General features: G+C 42.5%; 3 protein-coding genes across 4 annotated transcripts in view; 2 read left to right on the forward strand and 1 right to left on the reverse strand.

Annotated features, from left to right (window-relative positions):
• The window catches only part of cdk17 (cyclin dependent kinase 17), a 42,629-nt gene extending 38,140 nt beyond the window's left edge, over nucleotides 1-4,489 (forward strand). The window contains exons 16-17 of the mRNA XM_071502518.1: nucleotides 16-93; nucleotides 1,425-4,489. Of these exons, the coding sequence (XP_071358619.1) occupies nucleotides 16-93; nucleotides 1,425-1,465 (119 nt within the window). The 3' untranslated portion in view covers nucleotides 1,466-4,489. The remainder of the gene's footprint in view (nucleotides 1-15; nucleotides 94-1,424) is intronic.
• A 53-nt stretch (nucleotides 4,490-4,542) lies between these two features.
• elk3 (ETS transcription factor ELK3) lies at nucleotides 4,543-14,986 on the reverse strand. The gene is made up of 5 exons (XM_071502520.1): nucleotides 14,516-14,986; nucleotides 10,821-11,056; nucleotides 10,010-10,735; nucleotides 8,570-8,692; nucleotides 4,543-6,443 (listed from the first exon to the last, which is right to left on the reverse strand). Exons 2-5 carry the CDS (start codon nucleotides 11,025-11,027, stop codon nucleotides 6,348-6,350), a joined length of 1,152 nt encoding a protein of 383 aa, XP_071358621.1. The 5' UTR covers nucleotides 11,028-11,056; nucleotides 14,516-14,986; the 3' UTR covers nucleotides 4,543-6,347.
• Nucleotides 14,987-16,529: 1,543 nt separating this feature from the next.
• On the forward strand, nucleotides 16,530-22,540 carry hcfc2 (host cell factor C2). Of its 2 annotated transcripts, none has more exons than XM_071502819.1 (17): nucleotides 16,530-16,747; nucleotides 17,408-17,556; nucleotides 17,650-17,810; nucleotides 18,000-18,202; nucleotides 18,396-18,480; nucleotides 18,597-18,700; nucleotides 18,835-19,065; nucleotides 19,163-19,372; nucleotides 19,577-19,641; nucleotides 20,196-20,310; nucleotides 20,535-20,594; nucleotides 20,689-20,741; nucleotides 20,817-20,960; nucleotides 21,044-21,289; nucleotides 21,380-21,677; nucleotides 21,767-21,839; nucleotides 21,942-22,540. In XM_071502819.1, the coding sequence occupies exons 1-17, from the start codon at nucleotides 16,582-16,584 to the stop codon at nucleotides 21,949-21,951; spliced, it is 2,373 nt and encodes a 790-aa protein (XP_071358920.1). In that variant the 5' UTR covers nucleotides 16,530-16,581; the 3' UTR covers nucleotides 21,952-22,540. The 2 variants fall into 2 exon arrangements, with proteins under 2 accessions (XP_071358920.1, XP_071358921.1); XM_071502820.1 differs by having other exon boundaries at nucleotides 21,092-21,289.
• Nucleotides 22,541-23,880: the final 1,340 nt, after the last annotated feature.

Genomic DNA, 23,880 nt, shown 5'->3' on the forward strand with positions numbered 1-23,880 from the left:
TCCTCTGTGTTACAGGTGTCTCACTATTCACATTAAAAGAAGTGCAGCTGCAGAAAGACCCTGGCTACAGGAACTCCTCATACCCAGAGTCAGGTGAGTGGGGAACTCACCACACACCACACTGTGTAATAATGTGAGAGTCTTCAGAAAGCAGGCAAACTGGGGCTGATGGAAGTTGACAGGCTTCTCAGCTATTATCTTATTTGATCGTGGCAGTTAAAGGGATACACCAGGAATTTAGTATTGCACCTCTGTAACATCTGGAGACTCACAAGCAGTGGTTGTAGCTTGTATGATGCCCTGGGTGAACAATCTCTCATCAGAACTCAGAACCACACAGACTTAACAACATGTATAGTTATAATACCAAAAATATATACAATCATAAATACAAAAAGTAACAAGAATACAATTATACTAGCATAATAAAATAAGATACAAATCAAATAGAGAATTAATTTTCTAAATTGCGCAAATCCTTCATCACACAAATAGAATAACACACTTAAAAGGATCAAATTATTACAATATTGCACTTCATCAACACACCATAAACCAAGAGTCAAGACTAAACCAGTTCACCTTGGCGTGCAGATTCGTTTTGTATCATTTTCAATGATTTCAAACCCAGAAAAATAACATGTATGTGAAACTATAGGCCTGTATTCACAATATTTTGAATGAAATTTGCTTTATTTGGAAACAATACCTGGTGTGATTGACTTTAGCCTACTAATTACATTAGTTGTGCGTTATTAGATGGATCCCCTGCACCAGTAGGGAGACCTGAGGTCCAGAGGTGAGCCTATCCCACCCCCTTCCGATATCGATAGAAACAACTATTCAGTTGTTTGTTTTTTTTTTTGCTTTTCCTGCGAGCACTTGTGCCGCCCTCTCACAAGATGGCAGACCATCTCGCCTATATCAGTATCTGCCACTGCTCACAAGAGACAGAATTAATGAATTAATGGTCAGATCTTAAGCTGCAGGGGCAGCAGTTTCTTGTGTGGTTCCAGTTCTAAAAAGATTCCTACATTTCCCATGATGCAACTTGATAGTGTCTTTAATTAGACCTTTCCTTACCCATCTCAAATGCTGCTTCTTCCCAATCGCACACCTCCAGTTTGTAATATAGACTTCCTGTAAAAAGAAAAAGAAAAATCAAGCCCAGCCCCAAATGACCGTGATGACATCATGAGGGTTATGTGATGTCAAATAACCCTGATGACATCATCAGGGTAAGTTTTTCAGAGGACAATTTACAAATGTTGTCACAGGCTGAGAGGTTTTCATTGTTACACGTAAACTGAACTTCAAGTGCAAAATCAGTGGCCACCTAAAAATTAACAATATGAATAGTGTAGTTCATGTAAGGCAAAGGCATTATGGGTATTGTATTTTTCAAATCTTCCCTTTTCTTCCAGGTAACAGCAAGATCAACAGGAGGCAGAGCATGCTCTTCTAACACTCAGTGAAGAGGATGGTCGACTGCCCAACTTCGTCATCACTTCCCACCCACCCCTCGCATGAGCCCACCTCCCTTCAGAGTGACCCCCCTCCCACCTGCACACACACACACACACACACATAAACACGCGCACACACCCCTCTGAGCGAGTGACTCTGGGTTGAATCTATTTGGAGACTGTGTTTATTTATTAGGGGGGGAGGGGTTGGGGTGAGGTAGAATTTTTTGCTGCTAAATTACTACTGTCTGTATTTAACACACCGTGTGTGTGCGTGTGTGTGCGTGTGCGTGCGTGTGTGTACATGATGTGAACTTGAGACGCCGTGCACAGTTGAGCAGTCAGTGAGGTTTACTCTGTTTTTCTTCTGACTACGATTCTCTGGCTTCGTTTGAATTCCACTGATGTTGACGCTGTGATCCAAGTTGTTGTTCTTGTTGTCGTGCTTGGAGACCGAACGCTTCAGTTTCTTCAGATTTTTTTTTTATAAATATGTATATCTATATCTATATATATATATATATTTTGAGTTTATGTTTTTTTTTTTCTTCGAGCTTCCGTGACTAAACTCCACAGCTTTTCCAGGTTTAGAAAGACTGGACGGTCTTGGTTGGGAAAGTAACGGCTCCTCTGGATTTCCCATCGTCATTTTTCCGAAACATTTCAGATGGACTCATCTTTGAGAGATCCTGCTGCCAACTGAGGTTCAGAAAGCAGGACCGTGAGTGGACTGTGCTAACAGTTTTAAGCTGAGGGTTAAAGAAGCACACAGTCAGACTGGGAGAACATGAAACCCACTGTCGGTTCTTTTGTTCTTTTCAACCGTTCTGGCTCAGCAACAGGACCAAACCTGAGGAAGACGAGCAAAGAGCACCGATGAAAGAGGAGGAATACTGGAGCTGCACAGGAAGTCATGTGACGTCCCACAGGAAGCCAGCAAGCCTTCCGTAAAACCTCTCACTAAACTGCCAGGACTTCTGTGCTTTTTTTTTTAAAGAAAAATGCAAGCTACACGCTCTCGCTCTGATCTCACTGCAGTAACTCTTTGTTTTTAACTTGCACTTCGGTGTGTTGTTTTGGAATCAGGGACCCGGGCCTCGACATGGCCGAGTTTACCCAACAGTATTAAGATGTGTACTCTGTATCTGTGACCTTTGACCTCTCCTTGTGAAACAACAGTGTCATTGTGGCATGTTTTTCGGAGGGGGGTTGGCGGGGTGGGGTGGGGTGGTGGGGATCAGGGTGGGATGTTGAAAGGCAAAATGGTTATTTCCCACTTGGCGTCGGACCACTGCTCTCTCCAGCATTTGTACACAAGAAAAAAAAAAGATTTCAAATTGAAATTGAAGATTTAACTGCCCGCTGTGTTGTTTGCAACTGACAGTGACGCTACAGATGCGGCCGGTTGAGAAGTCTCACTTTTGACTGCATGTTTACTGAAGCACTGTTACAGTGGTGCACCCTGCGTCCCTGGGTTGATTTAGTTGCATGTGTATTTTTCTCACTGCTGTGGACCAACAAAGGTGCAGCCGCATGTTGTCACGACATCTCCATGAAATGCTCTTGTCCACTAATAAATATGAAGCTACAGCAAGCAGACGGTTAGCTCGGCTCCTCTAAAGCTTATGTATTAACACATTATATCTTGTTTGTTTAATCCCAATAAACATCAGTGTTTAAACTACATGATGCAGAGTCACAGAGGGCTATGTGCTAGATAGTCTGGATATAACCCTCTGTGAAACCACACTTGACATTTTTACATTTTGGCTTTCATACAAATTAAACAAGATGTTATGTGTTAATTAGCTGGCTTCATTTGTGCCAGTCAGATATAGTTTTTTTTCAGACAGAATCAGGCTCTTTTCCCCTGGTTCAAGCTAAGATAACCAGCTGCTGGCTCCAGCTTCATATTTCACGGACAGGAGACATGAAAGTGAACAAGCATATTTCCCAAGATGTCAAACTGTTCCTTTAAAAGATGAGTGGGAAACACTGTAGAAATCCATTCTGGAAAAAGCAAAGACCAGTTTCTGCTCTCACTGTAGCAAGAAAAGAAAACAGAACTGAGTTAAGTGCATAATATTCTGCACTAAATAACACCAGGGATGCACTGAACATCACAGGTTGAACAGGAGGGTTTTTCCTTTTGTTCAACATCTACATGAAAGTTTCAAACTTATCTGTTGAGATTTAAAGGATTTATCAGCGCAACATCACGAGAGTTCTCTAACTGGGTAGAACAGACTAGAAAAGTGCTGGAGGCACTACTAACGCTCGATAAACTCGTTAATAACTGAGATCAATAATGTAATAAACAAACTTTAACACAGTTTGCAGCTAATAGTGTAATAGCCCTGTAAACACACTGTTTCCTGTCATTTCCTTTCAACATGGATAAAATTGTTTTCAGAAGCTCAATAAATCAACTGATAATTTGATCAGTTAAAACTTAACGCAAACTGTTACAACAGAATAAATGCAGGCAGAAGAAAGTTATCGATTTACATTTCAAGTAATGTAACTGATTGTGTTCACAGGAAAAAATATTATTATATTAATAGTCAACATCTTGTGTTACACTGAGCCACAGTTTTTCCTCAGGTAGCTTTGAAATGAGGATTTTTTTTTCCATCTCGTCCATTAAACGTTTCCCTGTGATCAGACTAAAGGAAGCAGGATTATTCCTCTATTAACTGCAAACTGTGTTTCTGCTAATAGGACTTTTTGTACATGAACAGCAGTAACATGCATGAAAGGAGATTTCTACAGTGGCTAAATATTTATCATTGTAAAACTGTACTTTTTCAAGTGTGTGAATGACCTGAATTTATGTGAACATGTCTGAACGCGTGTGTGTATGTGTGAGTGTGTGTGTGCCTGATGCATGGAAGGCCTGCTGTGTTGTGAACACGACCTCTCTGAAACACTGAGCTGCCGATGAACAGTTGGTGTGTGATTCTTTTTACTGGAACTATTTATTTCTCATAACCATCGAAAGTAAATTTAATCTGTTTCATAAACTGTCTGTGCAGTGGTCATTCTTTGAGTGTATTATCAACTAAAATGAATGTAGTAAGTCTGAAAAGTAATTCATTTTATTCCAAAAAAACTAAAAAAAAAAAAAATTCTCTCAACAAAACAGCAAAAACAAGCAAATCACGGAGTATACACTTCCATTAACTTCTTTATAAAAATAACCAGGAGCCATTTTACAAAAAAACTTTTGTGCAACTTTGACCTGGAATGTCTATTACAACTTTGTTTAAAGCTTAATACATTTACATAAATCTTCCAATATCAAAGGCACAGCTGGTACAAGGCATAAAAGTACAGTGCATTTAAAAAGAAAAAACCATGAAAGTACAAGGTGGAAAAGTTCACAGCGTCACATAAACTTGTCAAAGCAATACATCAGACAAGATGAGGACTTCCAGAGGGTTTAAGCGCTCCAGTTAGCAGGTGCTCTGCTGGGGTCCATGAAGGTTTTGTCTCATGTGGCCACGAAACACAAATCCAGATCAAAAGAATCCAGATCTGTGTAAAATACCTGGAAGAATAATTCAGAGACCTCCAGCATCTTTTGTATAGAATTTGTTGATCGAGGTCAATAAACGAGGTGCAGTCTTTGATTGACTTTTTAATAAAACTAAACTGTTCACCTCTGGAGATTTGGTCCATTAAAAGAAAAGCAGAGAGAGAAAATACAGTATCATCATCCTCCACTTTGTCTCAGTTATAGCAAAGTTTCTTTACTGGCCTGTGAAGCCTGTAGCGTCTACTCATCCAGTTATGGTCCCATGTTATGATCAAATTTACAGGAGATTTTGGGAATTATTTGGGCTCTTGCTGAGAGTTAGTTGAGAAGATACCACTCTGCAGTGAATATAAAGCTACAGCCAGAAGCTGCTTAGCTTAGCTTAGCATAAAGACTTGAAACGGAGGGAAACAGCTAGCCTGGTTGTGTCCAAAGTTAATAAAATCATGAGTGTCACATTATCGCCATTGTTTCTTGACAGAACTTGAAGTGTTTTTTGGTCGTGGGCTGTGACTTCTTGGAGCCTCACCATGAATTTGACAAAGCAATATTAAGTCCTCTGTAAAATCACAATCTGACATTTTTCATAGTTTTCGTATAGATGTGCTCATTAGTGAGTTTTCAGTAACTGGTAGTTATATTTTACTTTATCTTTGGACAGAGCTAGATCAGCTGTTTTCCTGTTTCTTTATGCTAACGTAAGCCAACTGTCACCAGGCTGTAGCTTCATATTAATCATACAGACATGCAGGTGCCATCGATCTCCGGTAATGCTAACTCTCAGCAAGAAAACAAGTAAACACATTTTTAACGAGAAAGGTGAACATTTATACATAAAGAAGTTGTAGATTTCTGACTGTATATTACACTTGAAAAGACTTGTTATCTCATCTTCTCTGACGAGGATTTCCACAGATCTCTATCATTTGAGTTGGAGAGGTGGATACTGAGATCGGTCAGGACAGGAGTTGAAAAATAGTAATAACATTCAGGAAATTGCAACCAGCCTGTATCACTGAAGTTTTAAGTGGAATGAGATGAGATACAATGAGATGAGAAGTATGACATCCTGAAAAGAGGAGAACACCAAACAAATGAGCAGTTAAACTGTAGTAAACAAAGAAATGTCAAATACTCTTCTCAGAGAGCAAAGCTTCAGAGTGAAGCTCCTGTTTCTTCATATAATAAATGTATAGAAACAGGTTTCAGGCTCAGGGAAAGCCTGAGTCTAATGTGGTTCATCATCAGAGATTAAGGCTGATTGGCCTCGTCCTGATCAGTGCTGAACCGGACCAGCTCAGTCTGGTTTGGCCCAGGTCTCTGAAATGGGTCTCAGGCTGGCATCAGGACTTGTGGGAGCCCGGGGACAACAGCAAGGGACTTGGAGCATCCACACTGGGTAAAGGCACCGGGAGGTGTCCGTTCAGCAGAGTGGGGAACTGCAAAGAGACACGGTTCAATCAACCAATCAAACTTTATTTGTATATCACTTTTCATACAGGTTGGTTGAGTTCAAAGTGCTTCACAGCTGACTGATGAGCTAAAAGGAAAAGGACAAATCAAGTAAGAAAACTGACAAGATACAGTAAAATAGATTAAAAAAGCTATAATATTATTAGAAAACAAAGAAGGCCAGATCAGGGACTCAGTCCTCCTTAGTGATGTCTGTGTGAACAAATGCTGTAATATTGCTGCTTCAAGCAAACAATGGTTTTACTTCACTGACTTTCACACAGGGTGACGTAACAAGTCACAAAATTATTATTTCATTCATTCTATGCAAAATGAGAGCAGAGGGTTTGAAAACAGAGAGGGTGAGGGTGTTTTTTTGGGGTTTTTTTTTAGTCTGTTCAAAATCTGATTTTTTTACATTCATATTTTATGTCATCTGTTGTGTCCAGTTGGCTGAACTGATTAATGGTCTTTTCTTCTTACACCTGGTGATGCACAGGAAACAAACAGCTGGATTTGCCACCTGAAAGTGACCCCTTTGCCCCCACATTAATAATCATTGTGTTTATTTTTGAGATGAGTGTTGAAGCTCCTATATGAAGAATTAGTTATATGATTTAAGCATCTTAGGTTCATAACTTTTGATTCTTAGAAAAATTAGACAGTTTTTGATACCACCACCATGAGGGTTCAAAGATGATAAACGTTTTTTTTTTTTCATTCCAACTTTACACTGATTTAAATTAAAGGGAATTATGTACATGTATTGATCTATGACCAAATATTGATATAAAGCAGTCACACTACTTGAATAATGTTAATAGTAATGATTTCTGTATTATTTACAGCTGCTGGTTTATCACTGGTGGAGAGTGTCCCCATACCACATTGTGAGGACTCTAAACCTGGTAGCACACCAATATTGTGGGGACCAAAAAAGCTGGTCATTAGACACTTAACAGTGTGTGTTTGTGTGTCAGAGAGTTGACATGGGAGGCGCTCCTGACCAACCAGCCCTCTCCCTTTCCCCTCGAGCCAACAGGAAGTTGCCCCCTCTTCTTGTCCACACCAGAACGGAAACATCTGCAGCTTATTTTGAAACCCTGGCACACGGTGAATCACACATACACAAAAACACACAACTGTGAAAACAACTGTGGAGGTAAATCTGCAGTATGAAACGACTACAAAGAGCCTGTAGTTATGAGACAGGAATTAGCTGTAAATAGACAGAGTTTATAGGCAGACAGAGGAAATCAGAGCTTTCTCTGATGGGCTGATCGTTGTCAGAACTGAGGCCAGTTTTTCACATCACACTTCACATATTTATCCATAAAAACATTTTCCAGCATTTCAGAGACAAAAATGGACCTGTTTTTACCTGTGTTTGTGCTTGTGTGTACCTTGTCTACGTTTTCTTGCATTCCTATATTTCAGAGATTTAAGTCAGTTCACAAATATACTGAAGAAAGATCCATCTATATTTTAGCATCTTCTATCCTCTTCAGGTAGGAACCAGCCAAAAGTTGTAATGTAGGTTTAAAATGACTCTTACAGGATAAAGACCCCTGAGTGAAAGGTTTTAAAATGTGCTGTCTAATCTTTCAAAAGTTCCCTGATCTTTAAATTAGATTAAACGTTGTAGTCGTGGTCGTGGAAGTGTTTAGTTTAGGTATGTATTGGAGAGATCAGGGTGAAGGCTCAGTGAGTGGCCTGGTGTTTGCAGGTGAAAAAGAACCTGAACTTCTCTTTTAAACTCTCTTTTTTCATTCTTACCACTATAGCAACTACTTTCTGAAAGAGTGCACTGATATTCTGATTCAGAAGTCCCATCTCTCTATGACAGCAGCCCTTCTTTTACAAGCCCATTTAGAGCAGCTCAGTTGGATGACACACTGTGCAGAATAGTTGGCTTAAAGTGTAGACCAGCCTTTAGCTACTTCTGGTTGGAACAAGCCAAAAGTCCTGATGTAGGTTTAGGTAAGGGCCAAGGTTAGGGTTGGATAAAGGTTTGGTTTAGGCAGGTAGAGGAGCCAGGAAAAGGATTAAGGGCTTAGGAAATCATTGAAGGCCCTTGTGTACATGGCGATACAAAAAAGTGCAGGAGCATTACCTGGAAGAGGGGGGCATGGCTCTGAAGTTGAGCGGGGCTGATGGGTCCCACTGGACTCAGGCTGGACCAGAAGTGGATATTGGAGAGTAGAGGGCTGGGAGTGAGCAGCAGACCAGATGGAGTCTACGTAGACAAAACCCCAAATTAAATATTAGAGGATAAATTCACCAAGATTCACCGAATGTTTACTTTGGCATTAATTCCAGAGAGCTGTACATAGTCTGTGGTGAAGCTCAAAGCCAAGTCTGCCCTCTAGTGAACTCGCATCTACCAGACAGACTGACTTGGCAGACTGACTCCATGTAGGTCAGGAAGCTCGACTCACACAGAATTCATGCCGTCTGTTTTCTTCTGTCGCTTCAGTTTGGTTTTCACTCTGATTCTGTCTCTGATCGACAACAACAACCAGATATTAAACATCTGGTAATATCACTTTCTCAAACATGGTCTCTGATATTTTCTTTTTAATCCTGTTTAAATGTTTTCTTTCAGCTCAACAGAATGCAATAAACCTAATTCTGCTAAAAGATAAGGAAATCTTTAAAACTGTTTTCAGGGGCAGTCTGGCAGCCTGTGGCTTTAAGGCTCTGACCATGAACCACAATGTCCCCGGTTTGCATCTGGCTGGAGACTCTTTGTTGCATGTCACTCTACATCTCTCCCCTCTCGTTTCCTGTCATCTCTCTACTACTGCCTGTCTATTAAAGGAATAAAATGCACTGAAACATATTTTAAAATCAGTTTTTCAAGGCAGGAGGCTTTCTTCACTCACTTCACTCCTGTGAAAGTCATTGTCAGTAATTTCCTTGGTTTGACCCCTTAATTACTCTTGCTCATCTAAAATGTGCTGATCAACATTAGTTTGGCCCAGTGACTGATGTTACTGTTAATTTCCACTAAGCTACTTTTCTTACACTGTGCTTTTGTCAGTGTTCTGATGATTTTTGCTGATTTACCAGACAGATTGAGTTGACAGCAAGATACCAACTTAGACAAGCAAAGACCAGCAACCACCGCAAACTGGTTTCAGGTGGTTGCAGGGACTTTTACTTGAGATAGTAAAACCTACAAGTGTTCACATGAACACATGACAACATGTTGAGTAATGGGTGTATGGTTTAACATACACTTTTGTTTTCCACCAGTGATGAGCAGATACCGTGTTTGATTACTCAGGCTGGATCAGAGCTGAATGCCTGAACGCAGTCAGACTGTCCTGGTTTGGTCAGCGAGTTGTTGCCAGTGAATCAGGAGCCTCAGGAACATATGGCTTCACTTATGAACCTCCTCCCTCCCTCCTTCCCTCCCTCGCCTCCTCCTTTCTTTCCGCTCACCTCTGTCTATCTCCTCCCTGTCTGACTTTCTTCATCCTAATTTTCCTCTGCCCCTTCTCTTGTGCGTGCAGTGGTGTTCATATATATGTGATGTGTCATGCTGTACCTGTGTGGTGAGAAAGGCAGGGGTCAGGGACCCAGATGGCAGTGCCGGGCTGTTGAGGGCGATGGAGACTAAGTCACTTCCTGTCAGGAGTAGGGAGGGGGAGGAGATTTCCAAGCCTTTGGGTTTCCTGCTCTTCGAAGATGCACTATTTGCTAATCCCCTCCTCTCTGGCGTGGTGGTGGCCTGTGACCTCTCCCTGTCTCTCTGACCTGATGACAGGTTAAGAGGTTGAACGATCTGCTCCAACTCATCAGTATCTGTGCTCTGGCTCCACCCCCTCCATTGTGTTTGGGTGGGACTCTGTTGTGGGGAGGAGGAGCAAGAGGAGGAGCGCGCCTGCCGAGGAGACAGCCTGGAGGAGTGTGAGATGTCAGTTGAGGCTGGGGGTGGGGTGGAGGGGAGGGAGGAGTGGCCACGGTTGGTTATGAATCGGATGACAGAGGAGCTGTCGTCATGACGATCGGATCTGGGCTCCATCTTGATTGGCCTGTGTGGTTCTAAGGAGTGCTGGAGGGAGCTGACGGTGAATGAGGAGTACAGGCCGGAGTGCAGGTATTCGTTTCTTCCAGCCACATCCTCATCTTCAGCATCAGGCTCTGGTGTCACCCCTGCACTTTCCTCACTGCTACGACCCGACTCCACCACCGCAGGGTCCATCTTCAGAATCTCAGGGAACGACACAAACTTGTAGACGAACTTCTGTCCAATCACCTTCTTGATGATGTTCTGAGGAAATGAGATCTGAGATTTAGAGAATTCCTACAAAACCATTTCTGAACATTATCTGATGTGTTACTTTAGTGTTGCGTACTTTGTCATAGTAGTAGCGCAGAGCTCTGCTCAGCTTGTCATAGTTCATGTTGGTCTTGTTCTTGCGCAGCCCCCACAGCTTGGCCACCTCCTCTGACTTGAGCAGCTTGAACTCGCCATCATTGGATGTCCAGCAGATCAGATGTTTGTGGCTTTGGTCAAGCAGGAGCTGCAGCAGGAACTGCCACAGTGTGATGGAGCTCTCCATGACGGGACGACACCGGGGAAACAGGCGATCTGCCAAAGTCACAGTGAATTCAGACTTAATAAAATCAAGTCATTAGAACATCACCGAGTGGAGCTGCAGTGGCCTCTACTCTTAAACTGGGGGGGGGGGACACTTGTTTCCTGAGTGACCTGCTGAAGCATTTAGTTTCTTATGACAACTGACTGTAGAAGCAAAATATATCACTTCAAACATGGGGAATCAGGAAGCAGTGTGGCTGATGGGAAATGTGGTTTTCATCTGGAGGATAGCTTACTTCAAACCTTTTTTTTGGCCTCTTGTGGGACAGCAAGAGCAAGCTATAAACACAACATTGACACCTTATAAAGTTGTTATGGCTAACATCCATACACATACCCAGCAGACATGTAGCAACATTGGCATTATTTAGAGATGTGTTCCTGGCCAGTTGTCTTTCTCTTTTTTGCACTAGTTTGGTCTCCATCAGATTTTTAGTGCTCTGCTATGTTAGCTGGTTGCTAACTTTGTCTGTCTGGTGTTTGCTGCTAGGCAGGCATCACACAGTGGATTTATTAGAGCTGTTTTGCTGAAAATAGCTGCTTGACTTATGATTTAGGAGAAAAGTGAGAGTGAACCACAACAGTAAACCTGTGGGCTGTAGGACCAAACAAAACAATGAGCTGAAAGACGCTAAAATGCCTGAAAGAATTGACGGAAACTGGAGAGTCAGGTAATGCAGTTCTGCATTAAAAGTGGACATGCTGTTAAAGGAAAACAAGTTTTAGGAAGTGGAAAATATTATAAGATTGTCATTTGATGCCTTTAAAAAGTCTTAAATATAAATAATTTTACACCTTCCCAGACTGTTAAAGACTGACGCACTACAGAAGATAGAAAACGAGGGAAGGAAGGAAAGAAGGAGGGTAGGTGGGTGGAGAGGAGGAGGATTGTTAACGTCAACACAAATGTGTACTGTGATCCTTCCTCTGATGCAAACGGCACTACAAACCGCAAGCGTAACACTGCTGACCATGTCCAACACCACCCTCTGACTCAGACGGGGAATTTTGTGTCCCAGTCCCTGAACCCACAAACAAACAACAACACAAACACATAAACAGTTTAAAGGCTCCATGGGACAATTAACTGTGTGACCTTGATACAAAATGTGTAATCTATATCACACTGACTGAATGTGTCCATGTGTCCTGACTTCACCTTCTTGAGCCGCTGGGGAGAATAAAGTATATACAAAAAGGTGACAAATTAAACCCTAATTTAACGAATGGAGAAGCTTAACTAATGTATCTGCTTCCACACAGGACACGAGGAGTCACTAAGTCCATTCAAGCTGTTTTTCCTTTAATTAACCCGTCTGTAAACACATAATGATTGAAATGTTTTCAGGGATGCAGCGACAGTTAAGTAAGTCTGAGCTCTTTACTTGCACATTTACTGTGTTTGTGTCCTTGCTACGTCCCCACACAACATATCAACATCCACTGGAGGTGGAGAATATGAATTGGGGGAGGATGCATCATTAGTGTGTAACCATCCACCATAGCTGAAAACAAGGGAGAAATGCTATTTGACCCCTGATCCTTTTTGTTTAAAGACACAAAACAATAAGATAAATGTGTGTGTGTGTGTGTGTGTGTGTGTGTGTGTGTGTGTGTGTGTGTGTGTGTGTGTGTGTGTGTTATAGAGAGAAAGAGAGGAAGATGGCCAGACATTGGTTGGTTTCCAAATGTTTCCATGGTGATAAAGCAGGATGTGGTCAGTGACCTACCAAGACAAGCACAGGTCTAACCAACGTGTTTACCTGGACGCCAAACTGTCTGAGCGTCCGCCTGTCTGACTGTCTGTCTGTCTGTCTGTCTGTCCACCTGTGTGACTGTTTCTGTGACTGCTGTTTTTCCATCTCTCAAATCAATTCATTTACAAGGTGCCTTATTGGCAGGAAATACAAAACTACTTACCGTCAAAAGAAAACAACAAATAACTCATTATAACCTGATTTAATTTGCAACCATGACAATATGACAGTAGAGACTTTGCAGTTGCATCAGAAGTCCCCATGGCAACCGCATCAGCTTCCACTGTGGAGGAACACTGAAGCGGAGGACCTCACCACCAGGAGTAAAGGTTACTCTACCTTCATTCATAACAACATATGGATCAGTAATGACAATAATCAGGCACTGATTCAATATAAAAATACAGCATGGAGCCGTCTCTATTTCATTGTCTTTCTAAAAGGAAACCAACCAGCAGAGAGGGGAAAGCACATGTGGGGCAAACAATGACCCACCACCACAAACACACACACAACCAACCATATCCTCGCTTTCTTTTTCCTGCGCGCACGCGTGTGTGTGTGTGTTAAGTGATGGAAGAACTGCTGTCTGTCTAAACCAGGACTTCCTGTCATTCAGCTTCAGGGGTGTCTTTCCCGGAGAAAAGTCTTCCCTCTCTGGGAGGCAGAACTTCCTGTCACCGGGAACCACCAGGAAAACACACACACAGACACACACACACACACACACACACACACACCTTTATTTGTTTAAAGATCTGTTATTGTTAAAACTTAGCGGATGCAGAAATTACACACACACTAACACACGACAATATATGGAGAATGCATCTGTGTCAGACTCTGATCTATGCTCACACTCTGATGTTTCACTCTTAACCAGTCTGGACTGAAGAGAAACAAAACAGCAGGAAATGTTGATTTATGAAATTTCAGAATAAAATCGGTCTGGCACACTGGTCCTCAGTATTACATCTTTGAGTTTTGCTGTGTATAAACTCTCTCCACATAAGCTCACAAGTCATATAATATAAGAAACAGGCATGAAGATTTTCATTCCCTCAATCTGTCAGATACACACTCCTGTGTGTGGACAGTCTTCAGTCCAGCAGGAACAGTCCAAACCAAAAAGCTTCACATGACATGATCCATATTTTCTGGGCTGCTTATTTCTTATTTTTGGAAGTGTGTGTGTAAGTAGTGGGGGGTGGGAGGGGGTTGGTGCTGGAACTCAAATGGTTCTTTGTTTTGCACTAGTGACTCATTTTCAAGATGTTGTCTGCTGCCAGCTTCAATCCGGAAGCGCATGGCAATTAGTCTGCGAGGTCCAGACAAACCAGAAAGTCTACTACTAGATTTTAAAGGAGCCACGGCTGATTTTTTCCACAGCAGCCTGTAACATTTCTTCTTTTCTCTTTTTTTCCAAATGTGCCCAAACCAAACTGGAGCAACTTTACGCATAAGTCTGTGCCAAAGCAGAGGCTACTTAAGCTTTAACGCCATTTACGCACAGCGTTAACCCGTTTACGCGCAGTTTCAACACTTAAGACGCGGCTTCAAAGTGGTTTTCAAGTTCACAGTGAAAATCTGAACCTTTCAGCGAATACAACAACAGCTAATACAAGTCTGCCTCTGTCTCTCCATTACGCACATAACTTCAGAAAGTCGTAGGTAGAAGGAAACATGCACCTACCCAGCAGTGGACGGCAGCTGCTCCTCTGTCCGTCTGCCCGGGCGTGAGGTGTGTGTCTGTGTCTTAAAGCGGGGAGTGTGTGTTGTGTTGGGGCTCCATGCTGCTGCCGCTGCTGCTGACTGAAAGCGGATCCGCAGCTTTTCTCTCTCCCTCCTCAGAGCAGGAAGTCGGGACGCGCAGACGGAGAACCGGCGCACTTCCTCTGGCGCAGTATTCCCGTCTGTGTAAACACACACACACACAGAGAGAGAGAGAGAATCTCAATTTCCCATAAACACACCCCCTCCTTTAAATCACTCTCTCTCACGCACACGGATTTAGGCCACGCGCAACACACATTCTCTTTCAGACCTGCGCGCGCGCGCACACACACACAGACACACACACACACACACACACACACACACACACACACACACACACACACCTTAACTCATGCACTTAAATAGCCTACAGGCTCTCTCTCTCTTTCTCTCTCTCTCTCTCTCTCTCTCTCACACACACACACACACACACACACACACACACACACACACCTTAACTCATGCACTTAAATAGCCTACAGGCTCTCTCTCTCTTTCTCTCTCTCTCTCTCTCTCTCTCACACACACACACACACACACACAGACACACACACACACACACCTTAACTCATGCACTTAAATAGCCTACAGGCTCTCTCTCTCTTTCTCTCTCTCTCTCTCTCTCTCTCTCTCACACACACACACACACACACACACACACACACACACGTACAGCAAATATTGTAATTCCGTCTACACACAGCGTGAAGCCAACTGACAACTGACGTCACCCTCTTCCTGCTCACCGGGAGGGGTTCCTGTTCCTGCACACACACACACACACACACACACACACACACACACACACACACACGGTCAAGTTCGGGCTTTTCAGTAACTTAATGTTGCCCAACGTTTGATTTCACTTCGATAAAATGCAGAAAAGAAAAATGAATCACTTTCTGACGGGGGGAGGGGTGGTGGAGGCAGCTGCATACACTTGAATATTAAATTATGTATTAAATGAATTAAATGAACAGAATGGGAATATTGTTAGCCATGTGCTTAATTGAGCAAGCTTTGCTTTTTACTCTGAGTTTGTGTTCCCTTCATGCTGAATACAGCCCTTTGTTCTGAGAGTTTTTAACACATGCAGACGTCTGTAATCTTTACAAATGAAAATACCTGTGCACCTTAAAGAAAAGGGCTGACAAAGGTTAGTGCACTTATTCATCACCACAGCGATCAACAATGGATGAATTTAGCATCGAGATGAGTCAGGGCTTGTTCATGGTGTTGATAGACGACCACCTATGACAATGATGCAACACAAGTGTCTTCACAGTTTCACATGGACTGTGAACCAGCTCTGCACTGTAGACTCTCATGTCTGTTTGTGGCCACGTCAACATTTGATCTGCTCTTGATACCCTGCAGCAGACCGGAAAACAGTGCATCTTTTAACATGTCGCCACTTTAACCATTTAGTAACGCGTATGCAGATATCATTAGACCCCAGAGCTGCTCAAGTTCAGAAAAGCCAGATTCCACATGATGCAACTCAGTCGCATCCCCTGCAAGACTTTGTTTGGTAAATGTCTTTCTAATAACACAAACCTTCAAAATGTGTATGTTCCAAACCCAAGGTTAAACGACCCTGGTGGATGACTTTATCATGGTTGTTTTTCAGATGTTTTTCAGAGTCACAGAGGACCCTCTGCAACCTTTATAGGTTAAGTGTTGAAATTGAAATTCATGTGTGAAATCGGTAGAATGGCCCTTCACCTGTTCTCTGGATTGTTTTATGTGTATGTTATATGGTTTTATATATTATCAAGAAAATAGGTCTCGCTGTCCGTCGTTAATTTAGAAAACCAGTCTGCATTTCCGTTACATTCTTTTAGATTTTGATCTCCGATAAACGAGGCAGAGTGAGACGTCGCTCTGCCTCCTCCTCTCTGATTGAATCCCCTGATGCCCCTTGGCCCCGCCCACGTCTTTGAAACGTCAACAGCGCCAAACTTTAGGCTCCCTAACGGGAAAATGACCACTGATGCCGAGGACCCGCAATGGAGAAAAATACACTCCGTTACGGGAGTGGTACCGCGGTCCAGACATGGACACCGAGCTGCAGCAATACGGGAGCTGATTATTGTGTTTGGTGGTGGGAACGAAGGGATAGCGGAGGACCTCCATGTTTACAACACGGGTAGGCTAACGTTAGCTGGACGCTAACTAGCAGGTTAGCGGGTAATGTTTTTAGCATGCAAAGGAGTGGAAAGGACGACGGCAGCTAACAAACGCTTTGAAACAAAGCTTTTCTTGTTTGTTTAAACGTCCTCGACAATTTTGGCACAACTCTGGTGACGGTATTGTGGGTTTGTTATTGAAAATTAGCCACTAACTTGAGCTCAATAGCTAGCTTTAGTAACTACTTTTTTCCCAAAGTGCAGCGCAGCTGCGCCGTTGATTGTTATGTTAACTGTGAAACACAATGACAATGAGCTTACAGCAGAGTAGTAGTGGTGCATCTTGTCGCTTGTTTTGCCAGTGAAGCGTTAACTGAAACCAGTTTAACTCAACGGTTGATGCTTACATGCAGGCATCGGTTGTACTGAAGAGCTTGTAGTACAGTTGGGTTTTCAGGGGATTTCTGTACAGCAATGTGGGGTAGAGAGCATTATCTGTGTCTTATTACTGATTAAAAGTCCTGTTCAGGGGGGCGAGGTGATGTCTGAGGTAAGGTTTTCCTCGCTGTTGCACACATGGCTCTGTTTGTAAGAGTGGTTTTCAGATGGAGTGATGAAAAGGCAGCAGTCACCATGATCTCATGTTTAATGCAATGGCTCACATGCACCCTGTCTTCCAGTCTCAAAACAGTGGTTTCTGCCTGCGGTGAGGGGTGATATCCCACCCGGCTGTGCTGCCCATGGCTTTGTCTGCGAAGGCACTCGAATACTGGTCTTTGGTGGCATGGTGGAATTTGGCAAATACACCAACAGCCTCTATGAACTTCAGGTAATGCCATCTCATTTATTCTGTGTTGATTCTGATCCTGGTGCTGTTATGTAGAACACTTCAAAATCTCATCGTTGGCCCTGTGTGGCTCAGGCTAGTCGCTGGCTATGGAAGAAGCTGAAGCCCAGAGCACCCAGGAATGGCTCGCCTCCCTGCCCTCGGATTGGGCACAGCTTCACTCTTGTGGGTAATAAGTGTTACCTGTTCGGAGGCCTGGCCAATGATAGTGAAGACCCCAACGGCAACATACCAAGGTAGAGTGTAAATATAAATGCAAATGTTGCAATGTCTGCAATGCAATGTTAAATGCAAAACAGGCCTCTAGTGTTTTGATCACATTGCTGTCAGTGCAAATGCAAAGTTATGGTCAATGTTAAATTTAACCAGAATGGTGATGGTCCTGTATAGTGTATAATATGGAGTTAATTTTTTTACCATCTTAGGTACATGGGCGACCTTTATGAGCTGGAGCTGCAGTCAGTATCGGGGGCAAGAGGCTGGAGCATCCCAGAAACAAAAGGTGGTGGCCCATCACCACGGGAATCTCACACCTCTGTTGCTTACGATGGCCTCAGCTCTCCGAAGCTCTACATATATGGAGGAATGCAAGGATGCCGGTTAAACGACCTCTGGCAGCTTGACCTCGGTAGGACGATCTTTTTTATATGCTGAAGTTTCAGAAAGGAAAACTGAAACAATTTTCATCCATGAAGTGCTATCTTGAATTAAATACAAAACTGTGGTTGGATCATTTGCATGTCTACACTTCTAAATGGCAGTGAGAAGCAGCTGTTTGGAATATTTAAATGACATTATCTGTATCTTTCTCTCTTCCTCAGACACAATGGTGTGGTCAACACCTCAAACAAGGGGTTTCGTGCCACTTCCCAGAAGCCTTCATTCTGCCAATGTCATTGGAAACAAGTAAGGGATTCTATTTGCTGATGCCATCATATCTGTTTTCAAGCAGATGTACAGTTTGTTTGTGATCTGACTGAACTAGACTTGGACAAACTACACTGTGTCCCCTCTGCCTGCAGGATGTATGTTTTCGGGGGTTGGATTCCTGTTCCAGACTCAGACAAACATAACGCTTTAGGAACCAAATGGATCTGCTCTAACGCTTTAAGTGTGCTCAACTTAGGTCAGTGCTTCTCACCAAGATAATGTTACTGAAATTTTTGAATTCTTAGGTCGTGAGTGGTTTTGCAGATGATGAAACTTGCTGACATTTTCTTTAATCTAAAAGTTCACTGTTTGCTTGTTTTCTAACTACAGACACTATGAGCTGGCAGAACCTGGGCCCGGAGGAGCAGGACGACATTGAGTCCCAGCTGCAGAGCCAGGGACCCCAGAGTGATGATCCGTATGCATGCAGGCCCAGAGCCAGGGCCGGCCACTGTGCTGCCACTGTCGGGTCCAGGCTTTACATTTGGAGCGGCCGCGATGGATACCGTAAGAGCTGGAACTATCAGGTCTGCTGCAAGGATCTGTGGTACCTGGAGACAGGTGAGGACTCGTGACAGAGCTGCTCAGACTAGTGCTAAAAACACAAACAAAAAGCAAACACAGTCTGTGAATATAATGTTGTGGATTCTGTCTTTAGATCGACCAGCCACCCCAGAGGCAGTGCTACTCATCAAATCCACAGTCAGCATGCTCCATGTGGCATGGCGCCCCCAGGCTGCAGCAGAATGTTACATCCTTCAGATCCAGCCTGTGTGTCCTCCCAGAAGTGCATCCAACAATCCACCTGCCAAACCGGGTGATCCCACACGAACAGATGGACAAGAGGGAAAGAATAAAGATCCTGCAGGTGAGAGGAGACATATTCAGTTATCAGTTTGTGCAGAGGGTCAGCACAGGAGACAGAAAAGAAACATGGAACTCTAAACAAATAATTTCAGCACCAGTAAAAACACACTGATGAAAAAAATGGATATCATATTTGTCAGGGTGTAGAACATGCAAGTATCTTTCTGCCATTACAATAACATTTTGCTTCACTCTCCTTTCTTAGGTGTCCAGTCTCTTCAAACTCAAAATGAAGGAACCACAAATAGAGAAGAGAACGGATCAACTCAGGTAGATGTGACTGACTTAACAAATATTACACATTCATATAACCCTGTTCTGGGATCAGATACACTGAACAGACCAGTATCTACTGTCAGAGACTGAACATGAACACAGTGAAGATGATTTGTATGGAGCGTTCATCCTAAACATGTTAAAAGCAGCTTCCTCAGACACTGCTGTGTTTTCTCCTTTTGTAATGTTTAATTGTTCATGTTAAAGTAATGACATTAAAAGAAATACAGACACCAAGAAGAGCTTTAGGTATTTCACAGATTTATATAAAATGACTTAGGAAAGAAAAAACCTGCCACATACAGAGCATAAGTTATAACAAGTTGCATAACAGAACTTCAGTGCAGTGTTAGAAACGTGCAGCTAAGGTAGAAATACTTTATCATGATGAAATAAGTTTGGGTGAAAATAAGACTGAGATCAGTGTAAAAACAGGACCATATTGTGTAGAACTAATTATGCACTAATTTGTATGTGTATTACACTGAGGATCATTTCTGTTTCTGAACAAACGAGTGTCATGCTTTACTTTTCTGCTCAAATTTCAGGAAGCTTCAGCACAGGAAACTTTGGTGAAATCATCCAGCAGCTCAGCAGAGAGCCAAGCACCAGGGGGGAGGAGTGCTGTGAGAGACTCAGAGGTCTTAGACTCAAAGAGCTGCTGTGAGTCCTGTTCTCTACCCTTTGATACTGGGTTAAAATGGTTCTTATGCTGCTATACATTTGACTGTAAGGGACGATATAAGCAGGAGTCAGTATATTTGAAGTTACAAGGCTGCACCAGGAAATGTTTTGCTCAGTTATTGCTCTGTTCTTCACACAGAGCAACTGTTTAGGTTAAATGACCCCATTAAATGAGTTTGCACTCTCTGTCGTGTTTGTTGCAGCTGCTGCACAGGAGGCATCAGCAATAGAGGTCAGCAGCAGCTCAGCTCAGCACCAGTCAGGTAATGATGATGCTCACGCTCAAACGTCAGTGATAAACCAGACTTTAATAGGTTTAAAAGTTCAGTGTGGATTTTTCTTTTAAATCTTTGACAGACAAACCTGTTTCCACTGACAAGACGGCAAATTTCTACACCCGCACAGATCAGGTGAGGTCCACTTCTAAACACTAACCTTTAGCTCTTTGACTTGGCCTGGTCTAAACTAAGACTTGTCTCCTCCAGGTTCAGCAGGATCAGGATGAAGCAGTGTGGTTTGATGTTGGTGTGTTCAAAACCCTCTTCTCTGAGGTCAGCCACTACTTTCCCCCTGCTGACATTGACCAGGTGACCACAGCCGTCAGCAGCCGGCCCACAAACACTAAAGAGGTAAAACCATACATACTGAAGTGGGTATTAATTTGGATTTTATAAATATATAATTTAACATCAAACTATTCTTATTCCTCTAGCTCAGGCAAATCCACTCATCTTCTGTCCATCCTTTCCCTTCCCATCAGCCCTTCCCCCAGAGGAAGCTGCCAGGGCCTCAGGACTACCAGGGCAGGGAGAAGCAGGAGCTCACTCCGGGTCAGACCTACAGGTTCAGAGTCGCAGGCATCAACTGTTTTGGCCAGGGAGACTTCAGCCCAGTCAGTGAGTTCAAGACCTGCCAGCCTGGTTTCCCTGGAGCGCCCTCTGCTGTCAAGATTACCAAGGTGATACATTGAGGATATTCAGACAGATGAACACAGTTGTCTGGGGCTCATAGAGAAAATCAGGGTTTTGACTAATACTCCCCTTTCTAGGCCAATGACTCAGTCCACATCACCTGGGAGTCTCCTTCCTCTCCGTCGGGCCGGATTCTGGAGTATTCCATGTACATGGCAGTGAGGAAAAGCCGCTCCACCTCCTCGGAGCGTCCAGGTCAGATGGCCTTCATCAGGATCTACCGTGGCACGAAGACGTCCTGCTCAGTCAGCTCCTCCCACCTGGACAACGCCCACATTGACTGCTCTGCCTCCAACCGGCCAGCTGTCGTCTTCCGCATCGCCGCCAAGAACGAGCAGGGCTACGGCCCGGCAACACAGATCCGCTGGATTCAAGGTGGGTGAGCTTAATGTTCTAGTTTCTGCTAATTTTTCACATTTGTTTTTGTGGACAGATGCTGACTTTCTTCTTCTGTCTTTTTTTAGATCCCAGTAAATTGCGAGCATCAGCTTCCAAAGCAGACAACAGTGCAGACGCTGACCAGGACGCTGCTGACAGGTGACCACACAAAACTCTGATGTTTCCTGTTAAATTTTATTTTTAATTAAACTTTTTTTTTATTGATTTGTCTTTTTTCATTCTCTTTTTCTTTTCTTGCAGCTCCAGCTGAAAAAGTTTGGTCCAATGAAATGTTTGGGGAGACTCAGGAAGAGCACCACCTGCTCTCAGGAAGTTGGCTCAGATGTTGTATAATATTACCTAGAAAGTTTTGTTAATTTATTTTTTTATGTATTTAATTATACTCTTGTAAATATATAAATATATACATTTTCACAGGACATGTAACCACTTGGCTATTTTTAGTTAACAAATGCTTTGTTAAATAATATGTGACATGATGTAGATCAAACTACAACTACTACCACTATTAATTAAAACTGTTGGAGGTTGGAGGTGCCTTAGCACTTATGTCACCACCCACTAATGTTTTATGTGTCATAGTTGTGAATGAAACACATGTGGTAAGATGCTTTCAGGGCCTGGCATGGATCACTTTTACAATCCTAATCCAAACCAGCCAGGTTTTAAAATATGAGTAATCCATACACTGTGATGAGTTGTTTTATATCATAGTTGTTTTATACTATGAAGACTATTTCCTGTTCCAAGTTTTGTTTAAGATCATTATGTGTTTTGTCTTTGTACACGACTACGTTACTGCAAATGATCTGTTTCCATTACATATCTGCATCACTTTTCTTGGGATTTTATTTTGTCGCATTTTATTTTCATTATTGTCAATAGATCATTTATTTTTCTGTATTTCGCTAATCATCTATCAATACCAGAAATCCAATATAATTTCTGACTTCAACAAAAGAAGAGAACATTACATCAATTTCTTGATACACTTCCATTTCTGATAATAATAAAAATAATAATAATAATAATAATAATAATAGGAAGAAGAATAAAAATACTTTATTTATGCAACACATCAGACAAAGAATGCACAATTGACCTCTCATCCAATGCTAATTTGTTTTGGCTTTATTCTCTCCCCTCTCCTCCATCATGTCTGGACACAGATGTTACTGTCCAGACCAAATCATAAAAACCAGTGCTGTGTTTTTCTTTCCCTCTTCATTTTCTGGCTACTTGCTTTTGTCCATGAAAGAGCATTTGTGTACTTTTTGTTTATTGCTCATTATTACTCATGACGATTATGATAAAAATGGATTACAGATTTAACTTTTAGGTTGAGGAAGAGTTGTAGTTGTGTCAGTAACTAATCTGGAAACAATTTAGTGTTAATCAGTCAGCTGTTGGCGTTTACACACGGGGTATCATGTTTATCTCACAGTCTGCATTTGATCAAGCTGCAAACTCACTATTTTCTTTGGACTTGTATAAGGATAAGGTTAAACTTTATATAACCCCTGTGGACATATTTGGTCACTACAGCAACAAATTAACATTCACTGGGGGAATTAACCGCATTAATTAGTGTGATTAAGTGTAACTAATGAAGTGTAAGCTCTCAACTAGAAAACAAAGTCTTTGTTGTCCCAAAGAGGAAATGCACATCACTGTACTGCACGTGCCTCACTCAGAAAAGCCACAGAATATAGTTTTAGATGCAGTGTGTGTAATGCAAGTGAATATGTTTTCTTTGAGGCCAAGTGGACCAGTAGAACAATGTGGTTTGCCTACTGCTTTTTAAAAGCAGTAGACAAAGTGTTTAGTGTGTTGTGTATGTGGAGTACAACCATTGCTAACAGTGTTTCTGGATATCAGTGGATTAGTTGAAGCTGTGTATTCACACTGGTTCAGGGCAGTGTAGTGTGTGTGTTTTGCCACAAATGAGCTTCTCTGTCTTATAGACAATGAAACACAGGTGCTTGTTCAGCAACAGTTTCTTCAGGTATTTCATTGTTACTGAGGGAGGTGCAGGTTGGTCGCTTGAGCCTTGCTTGGTTTGCACCCACCTGCTCAGCTGATTCCCACATGTATGAATGTGCTGGTTTTTGGTTGGGTAAACTCAGCATTTTTTCACACACATTCTGTGCAATAACAACATGTCACAACAATATATGGA

Source organism: Trachinotus anak, unplaced genomic scaffold, assembly GCF_046630095.1.
Source record: "Trachinotus anak isolate AG129_WGS33_773 ecotype Australia unplaced genomic scaffold, CSIRO_AGI_Tana_v1 ptg000018l, whole genome shotgun sequence".
Taxonomy (NCBI): domain Eukaryota; kingdom Metazoa; phylum Chordata; class Actinopteri; order Carangiformes; family Carangidae; genus Trachinotus; species Trachinotus anak.